Source organism: Pelodiscus sinensis, chromosome 24 (assembly GCF_052426305.1).
Source record: "Pelodiscus sinensis isolate ZL-2025 chromosome 24, ASM5242630v1, whole genome shotgun sequence".
Taxonomy (NCBI): domain Eukaryota; kingdom Metazoa; phylum Chordata; order Testudines; family Trionychidae; genus Pelodiscus; species Pelodiscus sinensis.
In genome coordinates, this window is record NC_143075.1 from 4366470 (window position 1) to 4386859 (window position 20390).

Here is a 20390-nt window from a genome sequence, read left to right on the forward strand (position 1 = left end):
AACTTTCACTTTCCAGCTCCTTTTATCCAAGAACCTCCAAGCACTTCGCAGTCTCCCCTTAACTCTCGTAACTCCTGCCTGCAGTGGAGATGATGGGAAACCTGAGTAAGTGATTTCTGGCCAGTTGAGCCCTGATTCCAGCCCCCAAGTCCAGCTATGAGACAACAGTGCAGACTAAAGACCAGCTGGCTTAGCAGGACCCAGCTGAAGTTAAATTCAATTGTTTAATTTGTCAGTAAAAACAAACACTTGAGAACAAACCACATCGCAACCGGGGAAGAGTCCGGGGAGAAAGCGCCTGTCGGAGGCTGGCTCAGCTGCAGGGGTCTGCTCTCAACATGCAATACCCTATTTCACAGGGCTCTTTTTCTTAGAGTTAGGAGGTGGCAAACTTGCCGTCTCAGTGAAGAGAGGCGGGACCTTCACACCCTTCTGTTTCAGCAGTGAATGAAAATCCACCCGGTCACTAATTATTCTCTGGAAATCAGACACATTCACAGGAGAATCCAGCATTAGCCATGGCGGTGACAGGATCATTAAGCTTTTTCTTCTCCCCTTGCCTCTCTGCTGGGTCCCCAGCTCGGGGGTCCAAGCAGAAGCATCATTCCACACTGAATCACATACCTGCATGGTCTCCAGAGCCTCCTCATCGCTAATTTCGGCTTGGGGGGATTTGATACCAGCAGCGCTGTATGTGGCCTGAATGATTTTGCATCGAAATCTTTCAAACTTTGATTTTAAAAAGAGAGAAAAAAACCCAACCTTAGTGTAAGCTGAAGCGTTAAACAGGTTTCCTCCAAGTAAAGACGGATCCTGTCTATAAGCAAAGACCTTCTCTCGCTAGAGGGGGAATTGGCAGTAAGCTCTGCTTTGAAACTAAGTCAGCGAGGGGGTTGGTATGACAGCTGGCATTCGACAGGCTGCGGTGTCTCTGACTGTCCCCTGGACATCAGCGAAAGGCAAGACTGAACGCTTGTTTCTGTGAAATTCTGCCCTGCGCCAGGTCTGTGGAGTTCCAGCTGGCTTCACAAGAAGACCCACATGGACATCTAATGGCAACATGTGCCTCTGGATTCATAAGATAAGCAAATCTGACCTGCAGCAGGTCTGAATGTGGCCCGTTCAGACTAAATATGAGAAATGTCTTCCCATGATGGCTGTTTGAGAGGGGGGGGGGGGGGAGGGTTGGGAGGCTGTGGGATAAAAATCAGAAGTCTGTAGGGTTGCCAGGTGTCCGGTATTGACCCGGACAGTTCAGTATTTTCTCCTCCTGTCTGGTAAAAAAATCAGAAAATACCAGACACCTAAAAAGGCCGGTCCTTTCTGATTTTTTTCCCAGCCAGGAGGAGAAAATTCTGGCTGCTTACCAGGGTCCGCAGGGGAGGGGGGGTCAGTATTTTTGGTTAAACCATCTGGCAACCCTAGAAGTTTGGCATGGTAACTATTCTGCTCTGAAACCCCTGGGCCTCTTTTCTCAGTGTCCCATCAGACCCATAACTGCAACAAGGGCCACTGGCAAGCACAGCAGCCTAAGCTGTGAGGGAAAGGTTGGGGCACAAGTGGACTGTTAACTGCCAGCCCCTCGGTGCCTGAGGTGCGAAGGAAGACAGGGCCAGGGAGCCCCGTGCAGGCCACCCAATGATTGTGTCTAAAGATGGGGCCTTGGGTCTCATTGGCCGGAGTCTTCCCCTCAGAGGAGAAGCCTACAGTGAAGGAGGCGCCTTTACCCTGGCGTTGGTGCACTCCAGTGCGACTTTGGCCTGCTGCTCAGCGTGCTGCAAGGCCTCCACTTGGCTCTGCAGCTCACTTTGCTCACGCAGCTGCTTCTGGATGTGGTGCTGGGCTACCAGAACCTCTGCCTGGAGCCTGTTGATCTTGCCCTGCAAATCATCAATCAGTTTGTTTTGCTCGGCCAGCTTGGCTTCTTGTTCTGCAGTGTCCTGAGGAGAAACACAGTTCAGGAGGGACGGAGGAGACGGCTGCCTAACTCAGACACAGCTCGCTAGCGATTCTGCCCGGCTATTCCAAACCCCTCTGTGCTTCCCAGTGGGCAAGTAGCAGCATATGGCAGTGCCCAGACATGTTAGTGGTTTGGGATGTTGTCCCCCTCCCCCAGGTTTACCTGTAGTGTTTAATAACCATGAAACAGATGTGTTCCCTTCCTCATCCATTCAGGCTCATTAGAAATATTAAGCTAAGCAATAAAGCATATTGAGAAACAAAATAGGCCAGGCCTGTCCCATCTCTGATTTTCATGGCACAGACTCCCCTGCAAAATGAGGGAGGCCATGGATGGGATGAGCACTGAGACTAACTAGAGCGAAGACACAGAACACCAGTGCTGGGCAGCGAGCAGGGATGGCCGAGAAGAGCACAAAAGGCTCTCAGAGGGGTTTGGTTTTGTTTAATTTATACAGGCCCAGACCTAAGAGGGGCGCAGCAGGGAGAATTAGGGTGTTGGCTGCTGTAACTAAGCACCAATGAGCCACCTGTCGGAGTTTGTAATTCTCTCTCTCTATCATTCCCATCATCTCTTCATGCTTCCGCTCTTCTCGAAGGCTGGAAAACTGAGAGAAAAGGCTCCAGTTAACACTCTTGGAATCATATTTCCTGAGTTGTTAAAAAAGAAGGAAACCAACTCTCACTGAGTAAGCTCCCAGTGTGTCACAGTGGTGGCCACTAGGCTGTGCTGTGCTCCGTGACTATACCTTGGCAGACATGGCTTGTAACTGATTTCCCCGCTCTCTAAGCTCCTTCTGCAGAATTTCCTTGTCAGACTCAGCAGTCCGCAGCTGTGACTCCTGGAAAGCCAGCTGCCTTTGCAAGGAAGTGATGGCACCTGGAAAATCCGAGTCAAGTTTTGAACCAACTGAATCCCTGGCAAAGCCTTCAGGAAGTCTCCCCGGGCGATGAAAATGGGGGCAGCCATTTTATTCCAGCTGTGGAGATCAGTTATCTTAGAATTACAGTAACTATGGAAGTACAATGGGCTAACTCTGCTGCTGAATGATACTTTATCCTTTATTGCATCACTGACTTGAAGGGTCCATTTCTTAATACAGGCAGTCCCCGGGTTACGCGGATCCGACTTATGTCGGATCCGTACTTACGAACGGGGCTTTTCTCGCCCCGGAGGACGCGGGCGGCGGGACCGCCCAGACGCGCCGCGGTCCCGCCGCCCAGGTTCTCCACGTCTTTGCTCCGCGTCTCCCTGGTCTGCTGGGGGCCCCCCAGTAGACCAGGGAGACGCGGAGAACCCGGGTGGCGGGACCAGATGCGGCGCTACTGGACCAACCCGACAGCATCCCAGCTGCTCTGCCCCAAGCGTCCTGATTCAGCCGCTGCTGGTCAGTTTCAGCAGCAGCTGAATCAGGACGCCTGGGGCAGAGCAGCTGGGGTGCTGGTGGGTTGGTCCAGTAGCGCCGAGGAGCGACGCTACTGGACCAATCCAGCAGCACCCCAGCTCCTCTGCCCCAGGCGTCCCCAAGTCAGCCGCTGCTGAAACTGACCAGCGGCTGACTACAGGAAGCCCGAGGCAGACTTTCTCTGCCCCAGGCTTCCTGGAATCAGCCGCTGATCAGTTTCAGCAGCAGCTGACTTGGGGACACTTGGGGTAGAGCAGCTGGGGTGCTGCCAGGTTGGTCCCCGCAGCGCTGAGGTGCGGCGCTGCGGGGACCTACCCGGCAGCGCCCCAGCTGCTCTGTCTCAGGCGTCCAGATTCAGCTGCTGTTGAAACTGATCAGCGGCTGATTCCAGGAAGCCTGGGGCAGAGAAAGTCTGCCTCGGGCTTCCTGTAGTCAGCCGCTGGTCAGTTTCAGCAGCGGCTGAATCTGGACGCCAGTTCCGACTTACGTACAAATTCAACTTAAGAACAAACCTACAGTCCCTATCTTGTACGTAACCCGGGGACTGCCTGTACCAGACAAATCCCGCTTGTGCAAGAGTCAAAATGCTTAGAAATGATCTGATATGCAGAAGCTCCCTCCAGGCTAGTGACAGAAGCTGGATGTTTAGCTATGGTGCTGCTAGCTATACTGGGGCACTCCTTGTTCGTAAGAACAGAACTGCATCAGACCAAAGGTCCATCAAGCCCAGCAGCCTGTCTACCAACAGTGGCCAATGCCAGATGCTCCAGAGGGCATGAACAGAACAAGTAATCATCAAGTGATCCCTCTCCTGTCATCCATTTCCAGCCTCTGACAAACAGAGGCTAGGGACACCATTCTTTACCCATCCTGGCTAATAAGCATTGATAGACCTAACCTCCATGAATTTATCTAGCTCTTTTTGGAACCCTGTTAAAGTCCTGGCCTTCACAATATCCTCTGGCAAGGAGTTCCACAGGTTGACTGTGCGCTGCGTGAAGAAAAACTTCCTTTTGTTTGTTTTAAACCTGCTACCTATTAATTTCAAAAGCCATTCTTGATTAGCACCCACATTGCTTAGCAGTCCAAACTTTACCAAGCACTGTTAAGCAGAATCTGCCCTCTCTTATAAGGGGCATCTTTACTAGGCCAACTGCAAGGGAAAATAATTCTAAAGTAGCTGCTGGTGTCGGGAAGCTACTTTTAAAACTTCAGAGGGAACAGAAGGTGCAGTGAAGAGCTAATGTAGATCCTTCCCAGACAGAGGAAACTGCGGCACAAGAACGCTTTGTCTTGCTCCCCAGAACCACTACACAAACTGCTCACAAGGCAGGGGCAAAGTCTGGGATCTCGCCACTAAAATGCCAGATAGTCTGTGCTCTCTAGCCCTTATGTCAGTCCTGGTACCTGTGGCCATGTCATAGTCAGTTTTTGCTTTCTCCAGTTCTTGACAGAGCTCTTGGTTCATTTGCTGGAATTCTCTGAGCTTGACCAGGGATGCTTTCTCTTCTGCCTCTGCCTCATTCTCCTCCTCTTCAGAAGCCTCCTCAATCTCGGTACCACTGAGAAGCTCTTTTTCCATGTCTTCTTGTCTTAAGCCCTTTTGCTGCATTTCTGAATACTGCCAGGACAAAAGGACAGAAAGAATTTGGAACGGTAAAGCAAAATGCAGCCTTATGCAGAGATAGGTCATATAAAGCTCCTTTTCTGGAGCAGAAAGTTTGGGGGGGCAGGAGTCTAGCTCTGGAGTTGCATCTGTGTCTGTTGTGTCCAGTGCCAGAGCCTCTGGGGATCTTACAATGTCTAGATACTTAAAAACATACAATTATGGGCATCATGCGCCTGTAGGCACAGCTCATAAGCCCAGAGCTGGAAGTTCATTAGTGGGCCTCCTGCCTAATTTGGTCCAAATGCAAAGACACCAAATCCACTGACAGTGAACTTGACCCATAGCTAGGCCATGTCTCCAGGTTACTGCAAGAGAAGAGGATTCTGAATATTTGGCTCTTTTACCCATGAGCTTCTGAAACGTGCTATGTTGGAGCTCCTGTTTGTGTCTGTGAGGTTGGATGTTCTAGTCTAAATGTTTCTTTCTAGGCCCCCTCTGCACAAGTAGCAGGATTAATGTATTTTAAGTTCTGTCCACACTGATCTCTAGTTTCTGTGGTTAGACAATTTCCCTAGTATCTTTACAACAGTGCACCCAGGAAGGAGGAATAAGTTCTATTAATCTTGTTGTAGATCTTAAAACTCTACTCCTAAAACACACACACTCTGAAAAGTAGGGACAAACTTTTCTTTCGGTTCTACTTATAAATGTGGTGTGCCTTCATGTACACGGACTTAACCAAAAGCAGAAATTGGTTTGGAGATGTTAATCTTAATTATTCTTTATAATTAGGTTTCTAAATGCTTTAGATTTCTGTACACACATTCCCATGTCTACAAATCAACGACCCAAAGGTGACAGGGGAGAGAAATCTAGAGGATGCAGTCACTAGCAGCCACACTTAGTAGTAATGTGAAAAGCAAAGACTTATATAGACTCCTCATTCTATTGTCAATTTATTTTGCCATATCTGGCTAATGCAGATCCTCTTTCACCTCCTTTTCCAGTTGCTGTAGTTCCTCCTGGTCTTTCATCAGGGACTTGGACAGGCTGGCAATCCTGGAATCCAGTATTTTATCAGAGTAGATCAGTTTTAATTTTAAGCATGCCACCTCCTCTCTCAAATCTTCTTTAGTGCCACTTGGTCCTAGGCCATCCTGCACTGCGCTGCTTACACTGGACATCTTCGTCTTGCTGTCATCAGCTACCGGATCTGCGGCTGCGTCTTTCTGCAAGGGAAAATTTAGTGTGAGGGAAACTACCTAGGAAGTGAAACGTAGAAGTTGCTTTTCACAGCCCTCGCTTGCACCATGTAAAGGGAAGAGCTTAGTGCACTAACCACAAATACACCTCACTTTGTCAGGGATTCTTAGGGTATGTCTACACTGGCACCCTCTTCCGAAAGAGGGATGCAAATGAAGACATTCAAAATTGCAAATGAAGCCAGGATTTAAATATCCCATGTTTCATTTGCATATTCGCATTATGGCACCATTTCTAAATAGCGCTATTTCGAAATTACAAACGCTGTTAAGACGCAGTTATTTTGAGAGAAAACCCTTCTCTTGAAATAACCCTTATTCCTCATACAATGAGGTTTATCAGTTATTTAGAGAGAAGGGTTTTCTCTCGAAATAACTGCGTCTTAACAGTGTCTGTTATTTCGAAATACAGGCAGTCCCCGGGTTACATGGATCCGACTTACATCGGATCCCTACTTACAAACGGGGTGAGGCAACCCTGCACTAGCTGCTTCCCCCCAGCAGACCAGGGAAACGCGGAGCGGCTTTTCTCAGCAGACACCTCAGCTTGAGAATAAAGGACTGAGGGAAGTGAGGTGTGGGAGAATAAAACTGAGCTCTGGAGAAATGTTTGGCTAGAGTTTCCCCTACAATATGTACCAGTTCTGACTTACATACAAATTCAACTTAAGAACAAACCTACAGTCCCTATCTTGTACGTAACCCGGGGACTGCCTGTAGTGCTATTTCGGAATAGCGCCATAATGCAAATATGCAAATGAAGCATGAGATATTTAAATCCCGGCTTCATTTGCAATTTTGAATATCTTCATTTGCATCCCTCTCTCGAAAGTGGGTGCCAGTGTAGACATACCCTTAGTGTCAGACCTCCACGATGTTTCTGGGGAAGCGAACACTGTGTTTGGAAAATGAGGCACCACCGAGCCCTCTCTGACTCCAACCAGCACAGTCAGTGGCTCTCCGATGAGCATCGTCTTCGAAGCGAGGTTGCTGGTGGAGAGTGTCGTCTGAACATAATTACCCAGAATGCTCTTCCCTCTCGCTGTGTTACTTGTGAACTCCGAGCCCAAGGGGGGCCTTAAATAGCTTTTATTGGAGCATCACTTCCTCAGTCTGCTGGGTTTGTTGCTTGGCTGGTGTGTGCGCCTGTTGGAGGAAATCTCCTTTCTGCTTAGATCATAGAGACAGAAGGGACCACCAGGGTCGGCAGCAGCTTTTCCACTAGCGGTGACCACTGCTCATATTTTGTCTCTCGCTGTGAAATCTACAGGGAAAATGAGCACAAGTCACCTCCTCTGGGATGACACTGTCCCTCCCGAGCATGTTCAGATGCTTCTTGAGAGTCTCTATCTCCTCCCTGAGGACAGAGATCACATCATCCTTCTTCACACATTCTGCCTCACATCTGGAAAGACGATTAATCTCCTCTCCCATCATCAGCAAGCATCGCTCCTGGGAACAGGAAGAGGCAAAGTGGCCGCTCAGACGATGCATCTGAAGTTTGATGGGATATTGGCGGGCAGGAAAAAGATGGAGGAGTGGCATACAAGTGGAAGAAATACTGTAGTTCAATACCTGCCCATTTGTAGGGAATGTAATGGCATCTAGTCTAGGGATGTAAGCGAGTAGCTGAGTACTTGACTACCTGATGAGGCTAAGCTTATCGGCTAGTCGAGTACTCAACTACTCGCTTCCCCTCCCCTGCTGCCTCTATATGAGCGGCAGCAAGTGGGAGGGGGGGGAACAGGAGCCGGTGCTGCGAGGAGCCATCTTAAAAGCCGGTTCCCGCCAGCACTGTCTCCATGCTGCCGCTGCCCCACCCCACACTGCCTCTATCAGTGGGGGCAGGCCGAGGCTTGTTGCAGGCAGAGGCTGCTTGGCAGCAGCCCCTGTTTGTGGGGGTCCCAGTGGGGAGCTGGGCAGCCCCTGTCCACATCAGCCCAGGCTGGCCGCAGGCAGAGGCTGCTCGGCAGCAGCTCCTGTCCTCAGCCAGCCCCGGCCGCTGCGAACAGGGGCTGCTGACCCGGTGTGAGCCAGGACCGAGCAGTCCTGGATCACACTGGTCCGGGATCGCCCGGCTCTTACTACATTTTAAATGCAGAGCTGCAGTGTGGGTGGGTCTCACTGCGGCTCTGCAGAGCGGCTCCCTTTATCTACTAAGGATGTAGTCGATACAAAGTGTAACGACCGCACGATGAGCCAAATAACCGCTCCTTAACGTCCCTAATCTAGTCTAGAGCCAGGACACCTAGCTTTTCTTGCTTGCTTTGATGTGGACTTACTGCCCTTCCCCTCTAGCTGCTTCCCCTTCTTTCCTGTAGTTCACATTGTTTTGAAAAAAACTTTGAGATCCTTTGATGAATTCATTCATCCAAGTACAATTAAATTATTCACTTAATTTACATCATGCCCTTAATGTTATAGCTGGATCACTGTGCAATGAACTGTGTGCTTGGTCTCTTCTTTTGGAAGTATTATAGTAACGTTTTCTCACCTTCTCACGGATTACATCAATGTACCATGGGAGTTTACTCTCTCTGGATCCCATTCGATGTTCATCTGGACCTACTCCTTCTGTGAAACTTTTCCATTTAGAGAGACCAGTGAGACTTTTACTGGGTAGGAGCTGGCCAGCTGCTGGGGGGAAATAGGCTAAAAGCAGAAAGAGCATTGATCTAAGTATCAACCAGAGAATTGGAAAAAACATATTTGTTCTCTCCAACTTATTTTTTCTGGCAACAAATCTCTATTAACAGCCACAGCTCCTTGGGTTCCACTTAAGGTACCATTTACAAAACTCCCCAGAAAAGCTGGTTTACTATATTGAATGAAAAAGAGACCCAGCCTACAATAAGTAGCTTCAAAAGGGAATTGTGTCTTGTTCAAAATGTCTGTTGGCTACAACTTCAATCAGCAAAACCCTCCGACTGGTGGTCAGAGTGGTTGTGCTGTGGAACATATAGCATGCAGCTCATGCCATGCCACTAAGGCTATGTCTAGACTGCAAGCCTCTTTCGAAAGAGAGCGTCTAGACTGCACGCTGAACTTTCGAAAAAGCAAGCCACTTTTTCGAAAGAAAGCACCCAGTGAGTTTGGATGCTCTCTTTCGAAGAAGCCCTATTTACATTCAAGAACGCCTTCTTTCGAAAGAGCACTTTCGAAAGAGCGTTCTTCCTCGTGAAATGAAGTTTACCGCCGTCGAAAGAAAAGCTGCGTTCTTTCGATTTAATTTCGAAAGAACGCGGCTGCAGTCTAGACACAGGTGAAGTTTTTTCGGAAAAAGGCTACTTTTTCCGAAAAAACCCCTGAGTCTGGACACAGCCCAAGTGGTTAAATAGTGCAACCAAGGCAAGGCCATGAGTATTTCTTATAGCACTGCCTTGCAAAATCAGCAATTGCACAGCGGGTTTTTCACCCTTCTGGAAAACAGCCCCCTCCCAAACACACATGCAGTCAATGTCTTCCTCTTACCTTGGGTGGTTGATTCTGCTGGAGATACGTTCTGAAAGGCAGCTTCCCATTCTTCAAAGTTGAGCTGGGAGGACAGACTAATGGTACTCAAATTATAGGTCTTATTAGGGATCTTTAGTAAAGTCCCATCTGTGTTTAAAAAAAATCCTGGTTACTGCTAAGTGGTTTTTCTTTTTTGTCAAGAAAAAAATCCATTTGACACATTTCAGATTCTCAGCACTTTCTGGCTTGTACCTTCTGTCATGTAAAGTGTTGAAACTCTTACCAGTTTCAGGGAAGTGAGGAAAATGTGGGTTTTGTGCAAAACAAGAGCCTGATTTAAATATTAAACATTTATGCTGAATTCCTAGTTTAGGTATCAAGTATCAGAGGGGTAGCTGTGTTCGTCTGAATCTGCAAAAGTGACAAAAAGTCCTGTGGCACCTTATAGACTAACAGATTTATGGGAGCATCTGACGAAGTGGGTCTTTGCCCACAAAAGCTTATGCTCCAATAAATCTGTTAGTCTAAGGTGCCACAGGACTTTTCATCACTAGTTCAGGCATGTGAGGAATCAATCACTTTTAATATCCAGCTAGATTTACCTAGGCATGTTAACACAAATTCACAATAGCATGAAAGGAGATGAGGTCTGAGTCGTCTCCCCTTTCTGAGGAAGGAAAAGTCTTTTTTCACGGTCATAGCAATTAAGGCTAAAAGGGACCACCAAGTCAGCCAGAAACTAGTTCTGAAACTCAGTGCAGCATAAGACTGTCACAGCATGAGCCCAGAGGTTTCTTAGCCTGAAAAATGGGACTTGTGTTCAGTAACGAAATGCTCAAGGAGGTTGTGGAATCTCCATGTCTGGAGACAGGGGCAGATGTTGGTTTTGCGGGGCCCCGGGCAGCATACTTCCGTGGGGCCCCCCCTTTGCCACGGCGCATGCGCAGTGACGCCATGGCGCATGCACGGGGCTTTCTGAAGCGCGGGGCCCGGGGTGGCCGCCCCGTTCGCCCTGCCGTATATCCGCCCCTATCTGGAGATATTTAAGAGCAGGTTGGACAGACACCTGTCAGGGATGATCTAGATGGAGCTTGGTCCTGCTGTGAGGACTTGATGACCTCTTGAGGTCCCTTCCAGTTCTAGGATTCTATGACATAGGGGTAAAACTCTTCTCAGTGGGACTATCCCTACTCTGCACCTACCCTTTCAAGAGACAGTGTGGAGTTTACAACCTAAACAGCCGGGTGCAATCAAGAAGCACCCTGCCCTGCCCTAGGGCTATATATAAATATGGAAAGGAAGTTGAGTGAGAGAGGGCAGGAACCAGAAGTGGTGCTGGTGATGCCATTTACTCCTTTCCTTCGTCACCAGATCTAAGCCTGAGAGACTTTGTTTTCTGATTGTGTTTGGTTACTGTTTGGTTACTCTCACTCAACCCTCTGAAGTAAGGGCTTTCTGAACTTAAATGGCTCCTTCCCTGATGTGCTGGCTAAGGGAAAGGGAGACAGCCAGCCTGCTTGCCTTCTAAAACAATAGATGACTGGAGCTGGCCTGGAGACCCTCTGAAGGCAGGAAGGTTTGGGGGTTTTATGTGTGTGCGGAGGGGGTGTCTTGGTCTCCAATTTCTTGGATCTTGGGCCCTTGCCTTTGAGTTTTTCATTTGCTACCAACTAGGGTTTTCTTTTTTAACTTTGTGGTAGCATTGAAGACATCTACTATATATTTGAGAGTTTGTCTGTCCATGAGCAAGTGAACCTGTCAGTCTGTTTGTTCAAGAACCTCTCCTAAACAGTAAGAGCTAGGGCCACCATATTCGGTAGGCAGCTTCCTCTTATCCTAACTTAAAGCAAGGTCAGGGTTTGGCTGGACCAGGGCAATGGGATGTTTCTGGAATGTGATTGTTTTTCATAACATGGAAAGGGATGGGGCTGCTGGCAGGGACAGTTATATGGTATAATGACCACAGGGGGCAGCAAGGGGTCAAAGATGAGGACTGGGACAGCTATAATCGTATCAGGGCAGCAGGAGGCAGGGGGAAGTAAGGTTCCTGTGCTGGTATTGGGTATGGTTGGCTCGCTCCTACTGTTTTGGCCTCCATCAATAAGAGCTGGAGCCCAAACCACTTCCCCAACCTCGCCTCAGCCCCAACGCCAGACAACATTGGGTGGGAAAGCGAGGCCCGTACCCTGGTGAGCCCGAGCGAGCACCCACAGCCCCTGTGCAGCCTCAGTGCACCCAAGCTGACGCCTCAGAGCTCAGGCTGCCAGGCAGCACAGCCCTGGCCAGCATGGGGAGCCGCCATCCAGGCAGCATGGCCCCCACCTCAGGCCTGGGGAGCTGCTTGGTGGCCACACTCCCTACCCTAAGCCCCCTAAGCCCAATCCCCTGCCCTATATCCCCCCTCACCCAATTCCCCTGCCCTGACACCTGCATCTTCCACATCCTGCCCTGGCTGTTGTGGTGAGAGAGAGCTGGGATTTTCCTCTTCCCCCACCCCCACCCCCGAGCAATGATTTAAATTAAGAAATACAAAAAATAATTTGAGTTAAGGACCCGAGCAACGAGTGCTTCAATACATGATCAACTCCAAAGCCCCAGCCAGCAAATACACACTGACTAAGATCCATGTTACATGTTAAAGTCATGCTGAGGGACTCATTAGTACTCTAGCTACCCGCGATTTGATGAATGGGGGGGGGGGGGGGAATGTGTAGGCTCTAAGCAGGACTACCCAGGATATAAGAGGGAGATATAGCTTACTACATGACTGGAAAGTGTAGCTGGGGTTTGCTGTTCTCCTTTGTGAGCCTTACCAAGCTTGGTTGTTGAAGTTGCTTTGTTACTGAATCTAGGACACCCAGGGCGCATTAGAAAAGATCTCTGTAATTCCTTCACCTGAGGTTCATACTCAGACTCGGAGAAGCCAGCAGGTCTGAGATCAGCCTGGCAAATAGGAGGAAATGAGATGTAAATAAGATCTATGACATGACAACCACAAAACCCACCTGACAGGCAGCTCACCATCCGAGCCTGACCTGCAAAGAGCTGAGTATCTTCAACTCCCTTTTGAAGTTGGTGGGAGTAGAGGGGGCTCAGCGTGTTTTAGGCAGCACTTAGTCCACTGCAGGATCAGACCCTGGAAAAGATGGACTGTGCTGGCAGATGGACTGTGCTGGCAGTTACAGCCCTGCTCACAGAGCACTGCAGGGAAACCGCTGTTAGAACATACGAATGGCCATACTAGCCCAGTGTCCTGTCTGCCGACAGTGGCCAATGCCAGGTGCCCCAGAGGGATTGAACAGAACAGGGAATCATCAAGTGATCCCTTCCCTGTTATCCATTTCCAGCCTCTGACCAACAGAGGCTAGAGACATCATCCCTACCCGCCTGGTTAACAGCCATTGCTGGATCAAACCCCCATGAATTTATCTAGTTTGTTTTTGAACCCTGTTGAAGTCCTGGTCCTCACAACTTCCTATGGCAAGGAGTTCCACAAGCTCACTGTGTGTTGTGTGCAGAAGTAGTTCGTTGTGCTTGTTTTAAACCTGCTACCTATTAATTTCATTTGGTAAGCCCTAGTTCTGGGAACAAGTGAATAACTTTTCCTTGTCTCAGAGGCGTAGCCACGCTAGCTTGTAACTTTAAAAATGAGTAGTACTGTGGCACCTTAGAGACTAACAAAAGTATATAGTATCATGAGCTTTCATGGGCAAAACCATTTCTCAAACTCATCTGAGGAAGTGGGTTTTGCCCATGAAAGCTCATGATACACTATATATATTGTTAATCTCTAAGGGTACGTCTAGATTACATGGCTCCGTCGACAGAGCCATGTAGATTTGTTTGTTCGGCAAAGGGAAATGAAGCCGTGATTTAAATAATCGCAGCTTAATTTAAATTTACATGGCTGCTGCGCTGAGCCGACAAACAGCTGATCAGCTGGACACTCCCCTGTTGACATGAAAGCCCTTTATCGACCTCCCCGGTAAACCTCATCCTACGAGGCATAACGGGGAGGTCGATAAAGGGCTTTCAGGTCGGCGCGGGAGTGTCCAGACTAGCGCGCTGAGCTGACAAACAGCTGATCAGCTGTTTGTCGGCTCAGCGCGGCAGCCATTTAAATTTAAATGAAGCCGTGATTATTTAAATCACGGCTTCATTTCCCTTTGCTGAACAAACAAATCTACATGGCTCCGTCGACGGAGCCATGTAGTTTAGACACACCCTAAGGCACCACTGGACTGCTCATTGTTGTTGTTTTTCTTATTCACTTTTTCCACACCAGCCATGATTTTATAGATCTCTCATATCCTCTTTGTTTCCTCTTTTCTAAGCTGAAAAGTCCCAGTCTCTTTAATCTCTCCTCATATGGGACCTGTTCCAAACCCTAGATCATTTTAGTTGCCCTTCTCTGAACTTTTTCCAATGCCAAGATGTCTTTTTTGTGTGTTCATACTCTCAGCAGCCAGCGCAGTAGCATGATCACACTGGCAGTGGCATTGGGAGCAGAGCACTCTGGGCAGTTATCCCACAGAGGAGCTCTTCCTCTTCCAATGCTGAGGCTTGTGGGAATTCAGAGGGGGGTGGTTGTGGGGCATCCTGAGTCCTGTCCAATGCCCCATGATGCATTGCTTCATATCCCAGCTACTCCCTTGCTTCCACCTCCATTTGGCACCACGTTTCAACTGCTTGTTTGCTGTGTGATCTGCCTCCTCCGTCTCCAGAAATGGATCCCGAACTCTTGAAGAAAATGCTAATAGATCTCACTGACACATCATAAATGGCAATTGAGTCATTCCTTAAACTGCTAAGTGAGGAAAAGAGTCTGACATTGCCCCACGCAAAATCTATATTATGGGATTGCTCCTGGGGTTCACGGAGATGCTGACCACTGTGGAACGTCACTTTGGGACTCAGAAAGCAAGCGCTGAGTGGTGGGATCATGTTGCCAGGCAAGTCTGGGGTGACAAAGTGGCTGCAGAGCTTTCGGATGAGAAAAGCCACGCTCGTGGCATGTCTGATGAGTTTACTCCCCATCCTGCAGCCAAGGACACAAGAACAAGAGCCGTCCTGCGGGTAGGAGAAGTGCACAGCAATTGCACTGAGGAAGCTGGCTGCTCCCGATGACGACTGATCAGTACCAATCAGCTTGAATAGGCAAGTCAGCCATTGGACTCGTGCTGATGGAAGTGTGCAAGGCCATTAATTGCAGTCTGCTTAAAAAGACAGTGACTCTGGGCAACATTGCATGACACTGTGGCTGGCTTTACACAAATGGCTTTCCTAATTGTGATGGCGCACGTATTCCAGTTCTGGCACCAGTCCCCCTAGCTTCAGAGTACGATAATTGGAAGGGGCATTTCTCCTTGGGATTCCAGGTGCTTGTGGATCACAGACATAAAGCAGGCTGGTGCAGAGAGGTGCTTGATGCATGCATCTTTTCATACACAGGCCTGTTCAGGAAGCTGCAAGCAGGGATTTTCTTCCCAGACCAGACAGTCACCGGAGGGAGAAGTCAAAACGCCTGGTGATCCTGGGCGACCCTGCCTACCCCTTATTGAACCGGGGAACTTTGACTGCAGCAAGGAGTGGTTCAACAATAGGCTGGGCAAGTGCAGAATGACCATGACAGGGGCTTTTGATCGTTTAAAGGCTCACTGGTGGTATCTGTATGGGAGGCTGGGCCTGGCCAATGACAACATTCCAGTGCTTATAGCCACATGTTGCATCCCCATAATATTGGTGATGGGAAGCATGAAAGCGACACTCAGGGCTGAAGTACTGAGGCTCGTGCCTGGAGGCTGAATTTGAACAACCAGAGACCAAACCCAATCGCTGCATGGATGCACGGAGACACACAGCAGAACACACCTGGACTTCGTCGGATGGAGACGAGGCACGCAGGCAGCCCTGGAATGTTTACAGACTTGTATATGTCCGGGTACCAGAGGCAGCCTTTCACTTTGGGCTAAACTGGACAGAGTTTGGGGTCAGTGCAGTGGGTACCGGTCAGAGCCTGCAGGGCTGGAGATGTGGAATGCAGTGGGTGCCAACTGGAGAAAGGATGGTGGCCAAACTGTGTTGGTGGTGATATGGAGGTGCATGGAAAAGCGTTACAGGACACAGGCTGCAGGAGAGGATGGGCGCAGAGCTGATCCATCTACAGTGCTTGGAGCGTGTTTGCTTGGCGCTCCATCATGCTTAAGAGCCACTCACTGGCTTCACTCTGGTGCTCTGCATTCTCCTTCCATTCCCTCGTCTCTCTTCCCACCTCTTCTTCAAGTCTTTCTTTTCAGCAGCAGGCTGCAGCATAACATCACGCAGGAGGTCCACTTTACACTTTCGAGGCCGCTTTCGAATTCTGAGCAGCCATTCAGCCAGCGATAGCAAGGCAGGCCGCAATCCCAAGGTTACTTCTGTAAAATGTTGCACTTTGGCTTCACAGAGGCACCACTGTTACCTTGCAGCAGCGGATTGTCCAGATTCTCCATGAGACTTTCATGGAGATCTCTCAGGCCAGTTACCATGAAATGAAAGAGTCCAACAGCCTGTTCTGTCTCTCGAACTAGGCGTGTGTCAGTACAAGCACCACACAAATCCTAGCCTGCTTTCTGCAACCATCCTGCTGGTGTCAGCAATTCCCAACATCAAAGTCATTTACTAGGAGATTCCTCTGCTGTTTGTACTTCCCCAGAGTCCAACTGCCATGACTGACTAGTCTCCTCGGGAGTAGAAAAGAGCACCCAACTGCATATCTCTGTGGCCCCCAGTCATCCTCTGACTCTGGGTTTCCCTCCCCATCAGCATGCTCAGCCACGATTTCTTCCTCCTGGCTCAGCCCACTCTTGGCTGGCACAGCCCCACAAGTATCCACAGGGGTCTTCACAGTGGTTGTGGGGTCACCCCCAAGTATCGTGTTCAGCTCTTTGTAGAACCAGCAGGTTGTGAGCCCAGCACCAAAGTAACAATTTACTTCCTGCGCTTTGGGACAGGTGTTCCGCAGCAACTTCTCTTTGACTGCACTACAGAGCATCCTGTCTGGGTCCCTTTCGGTCATGCATCTTGATATCTGCCCATAGATATCACAATTCCTAGGCTGTAGCGCCTAGGAAAACACTGATGAGGTCCAGCACCTCAGCATTGCTCCAAGTGGGCGATCACCTGGAGCATAGAGCAGGCATGGTCACCCGGTAAAATGCACTGAGAACACAGAATGCATCACTGAGCAAACAGGAAGGGGACTTTCCACATTCCCAAAGAATGTAAACAGCAGATCTGAGGGTTATTCAGTTGGGTCAGGGCAGTAGAGTTTGAAATGATGACCGGACAGGTGAGACCAGGCATTGTGGGACAGGCACCTTGCCAGTGTGATCTGGCGAGTTACAGCACTGGGAGCTGATTTACTGCACTGTACCTTGCGAGAGTAGATGAGGCCTAAGAAAGTGTTCATCAAATGCTTAAATTCCTCTCTCCTACTTATTTTCAGCTACAATTTTCAAGGCAGTTAATGCCCAGATCCCATGCCCAACCCCTTTTGAAATGCCAGCTTTAATCATCGGAGGGAGAGTCTTTGCAGATAAGCAGAGCACTGCAAGTGCACAGTGGGAATGAACATCCCTTTATTGCCATGATCTGCATATTACCATTGGTGTGTGCTGCTCTTGCCCTAAGAAGTACCAATATTCTGTGGGTAAGCAAATGACATATGATTTGGTCCTGCAGTATGCAGAATCCATTCAACTTCACGGGATCTTCCTTTCTTGGGTGCTCAAGCCTGAAAGAAGCTGCTGCCCAAGCTGCCAACCTGTGCGGTATTTACCAGAAGGCGTATAGTGTATAGCACCTTCTAACCCTTTGCTACCCAATCAAATCCCATGTTATCATGTCTAGCAAGAGATTAAAATAGCAGCGTATTAAGTACTTGGTTCTCATAGTAGCATCTGATGGCTTGAGCCGATTTACTCAGTGTAGATCTACCGCTGGGAAGCTTCCATACCGGCATCTGTTGCCTTCGGCTGCTCAATTCCTGGAGCTCACTGAAGCCTTTTGTCATCAAGTTCATCTTTCTAACGTTGTTTCGCCAACCTCAGCCTTTCACAACATAGAGAGAGGGGAAATTAAAGGGAGCCTGCTAGGTTAAAAGTCCTAGAATTTTTGTAAAAAACACATTTCCTCATTTGTGTTCCTGATCAGTCCGAGAGCAGTGACACCAGCTCCATGTGGCAGGACATGGGGAGGAAGCACCATCTTCACCCCCTGACTCAAATTCATGGGCCATCCCCTCTAGTGACGTCTATTTTCCTCTGAGTTGAAGGACTCAGCTCAAAAAGTTTAGAAACTGCTGGTCTAAATTATCTTCATTGGAATGCTAATCATTTTGTGCCCAGAGGAAAAGAGCCTGATTGCCCAGAAATGGAATGGGTTTTACCCTGTCCAGAACACAAAATTCTGTTTAATTAGGGAAAGGGGGCTGGCTTGGGGGCGGGGGAGCAGGGATTGGGGGTACAGGAAGGTTGGCTTGGGGGGCAGAGGGACAGGTGGCTGGGGGCGCTAGGGGTACAGGGGGCGGGGAAGCAGATGGCTGGGTGTACAGAGGGGGGCTGGCTTGGGGGGCTGGGAACAGGGGGCTGGGGGTACAGGGGGGCTGGCTTGGGGGGCGGGGAACAGGGGGGCTGGGGGTACAGGGGGGCTGGCTTGGGGGCGGGGGAACAGGGGGGCTGGCTCAGGGATAGGGCAGGGGGGCTGGCTCGGGGGGCGGGGATGGGGGGCAGGGGGGCTGGCTCGGGGGGCGGGGGAACAGGGGGGCTGGCTCAGGGATTGGGGGCACAGGGGGGCTGGCTCGGGGGGCGGGGGAACAGGGGGGCTGGCTCAGGGATTGGGGGCACAGGGGGGCTGGCTCGGGGGGCGGGGGAACAGGGGGGCTGGCTCAGGGATTGGGGGCACAGGGGGGCTGGCTCTGGGGGGGGGGGGAACAGGGGGGCTGGCTCAGGGATTGGGGGCACAGGGGGGCTGGCTCGGGGGGCGGGGGAACAGGGGGGCTGGCTCAGGGATTGGGGGGGGGGCACAGGGGGCTGGCTTTGGGGCAGGGGGCTGGGGGGGGCGGGGGAACAGGGGGGCTGGCTCAGGGATTGGGGGGGGGGCTGGCTTGGGGGCGGGGGAACAGGGGGGCTGGCTCAGGGATTGGGGGCACAGGGGGGCTGGCTTGGGGGGGGGGCGGGGGGGGCGGGGGAACAGGGGGGCTGGCTCAGGGATTGGGGGGGCACAGGGGGGCTGGCTCGGGGGGCGGGGGGGGGGCGGGGGAACAGGGGGGCTGGCTCAGGGATTGGGGGCACAGGGGGGCTGGCTCGGGGGGCGGGGGAACAGGGGGGCTGGCTCAGGGATTGGGGGCACAGGGGGGCTGGCTTGGGGGGGGCGGGGGAACAGGGGGGCTGGCTCAGGGATTGGGGGCACAAGGGGGCTGGCTCGGGGGGCGGGGGAACAGGGGGGCTGGCTCAGGGATTGGGGGGGGGGGCACGGGGGGGGGCTGGCTCGGGGGGCGGGGGAACAGGGGGGCTGGCTCAGGGATTGGGGGGGGGGGCACAGGGGGGCTGGCTCGGGGGGCGGGGGAACAGGGGGGCTGGCTCAGGGATTGGGGGCACAAGGGGGCTGGCTCGGGGGGCGGGGGAACAGGGGGGCTGGCTCAGGGATTGGGGGCACGGGGGGGCTGGCTCGGGGGGCGGGGGAACAGGGGGGCTGGCTCAGGGATTGGGGGCACGGGGGGGCTGGCTCGGGGGGCGGGGGAACAGGGGGGCTGGCTCAGGGATTGGGGGCACGGGGGGGCTGGCTCGGGGGGCGGGGGAACAGGGGGGCTGGCTCGGGGGGCGGGGGAACAGGGGGGCTGGCTCAGGGATTGGGGGCACAAGGGGGCTGGCTTGGGGGCGGCTCCAGGGCCTGGAGGGGGGAGCGGGCCTGAGGGGGCGGGGCCGGCGCGGGCAGGGGGCGGGGCTCCTCACCTGCCGCAGCCCCTGCACCCAACGATGGACTCTCAAGCCGCTGGTCCCGCGGGAGCCGGACAACCCCCGGGCGGGACGGGCAGGGCACGTGTCCAATGAGAAGAGGGAACGGCGAGCAGCGGGCGGGGCAGTCCCGCTTGTGGACGCCTGTCGCTAGGCAACTGGCGGAGGCCGGGCAGCGACCCAGGCCGCTCCGAGCGCAAGGGGGGGGGGGTGGCTGCGCCCCTGGCGGCCAGCGCGGGCGCTGCAGGCCCCCTCCCGCTCGCCGCGCCAGCTGGCGCTGCCCGGCCCCGCGCGTGCGCACTGGCCAGAGCCGGACTGACTCCGGATCGCGGGGCCGCTCTCCCAGCGCGGGCGTCCGCCACCACGATGCCCAGTGCTCAGAGCCCGCTCGGGGGGACCCCTCGGTCAAAGCCTTGATCCCCCGCGCAGAGGGGGGCTGAGCCCGGGTCTCCCGCTGCTCTGCCGATGGGCGCTGCGCGAGCCCCCAGCGAACGGGCTGCAAGCGAAGCGGGGTCAGTCCCGCCCGGGGGCAGCGCGCACGAGGGCGGGGTGCGCGGGCCGCGGGCAGCGGGACCAGGGCTCCGGGCAAGCGGCGGGGGAGCGGGGGACGCTTCAGCACCGCAGCGGGCGGACAGCGCTCGGCGGGCGGCGCCGGGCCCGGCTCCCTGCCGCTTGGAATCAGAACCCTGGGCGCGTTTTGAACCGA

At 52.0% G+C, this 20390-nt stretch overlaps 1 protein-coding gene across 4 annotated transcripts; it reads right to left on the reverse strand.

Annotated features, from left to right (window-relative positions):
* Positions 1 to 205: 205 nt before the first annotated feature.
* Positions 206 to 20153, reverse strand: CCDC27 (coiled-coil domain containing 27). Of its 4 annotated transcripts, none has more exons than XM_075906372.2 (13): positions 19682 to 20153; positions 17686 to 17780; positions 12503 to 12632; positions 9708 to 9836; positions 8731 to 8888; positions 7527 to 7688; positions 5970 to 6203; positions 4773 to 4986; positions 2709 to 2839; positions 2490 to 2567; positions 1728 to 1940; positions 625 to 729; positions 206 to 477 (listed from the first exon to the last, which is right to left on the reverse strand). In XM_075906372.2, exons 2-13 carry the CDS (start codon positions 17749 to 17751, stop codon positions 349 to 351), a joined length of 1749 nt encoding a protein of 582 aa, XP_075762487.2. In that variant the 5' UTR covers positions 17752 to 17780; positions 19682 to 20153; the 3' UTR covers positions 206 to 348. The 4 variants fall into 4 exon arrangements, with proteins under 4 accessions (XP_075762487.2, XP_075762486.2, XP_075762485.2 ...); XM_075906371.2 differs by having other exon boundaries at positions 1728 to 1880; positions 17611 to 17780; XM_075906370.2 differs by having other exon boundaries at positions 17611 to 17780.
* Positions 20154 to 20390: the final 237 nt, after the last annotated feature.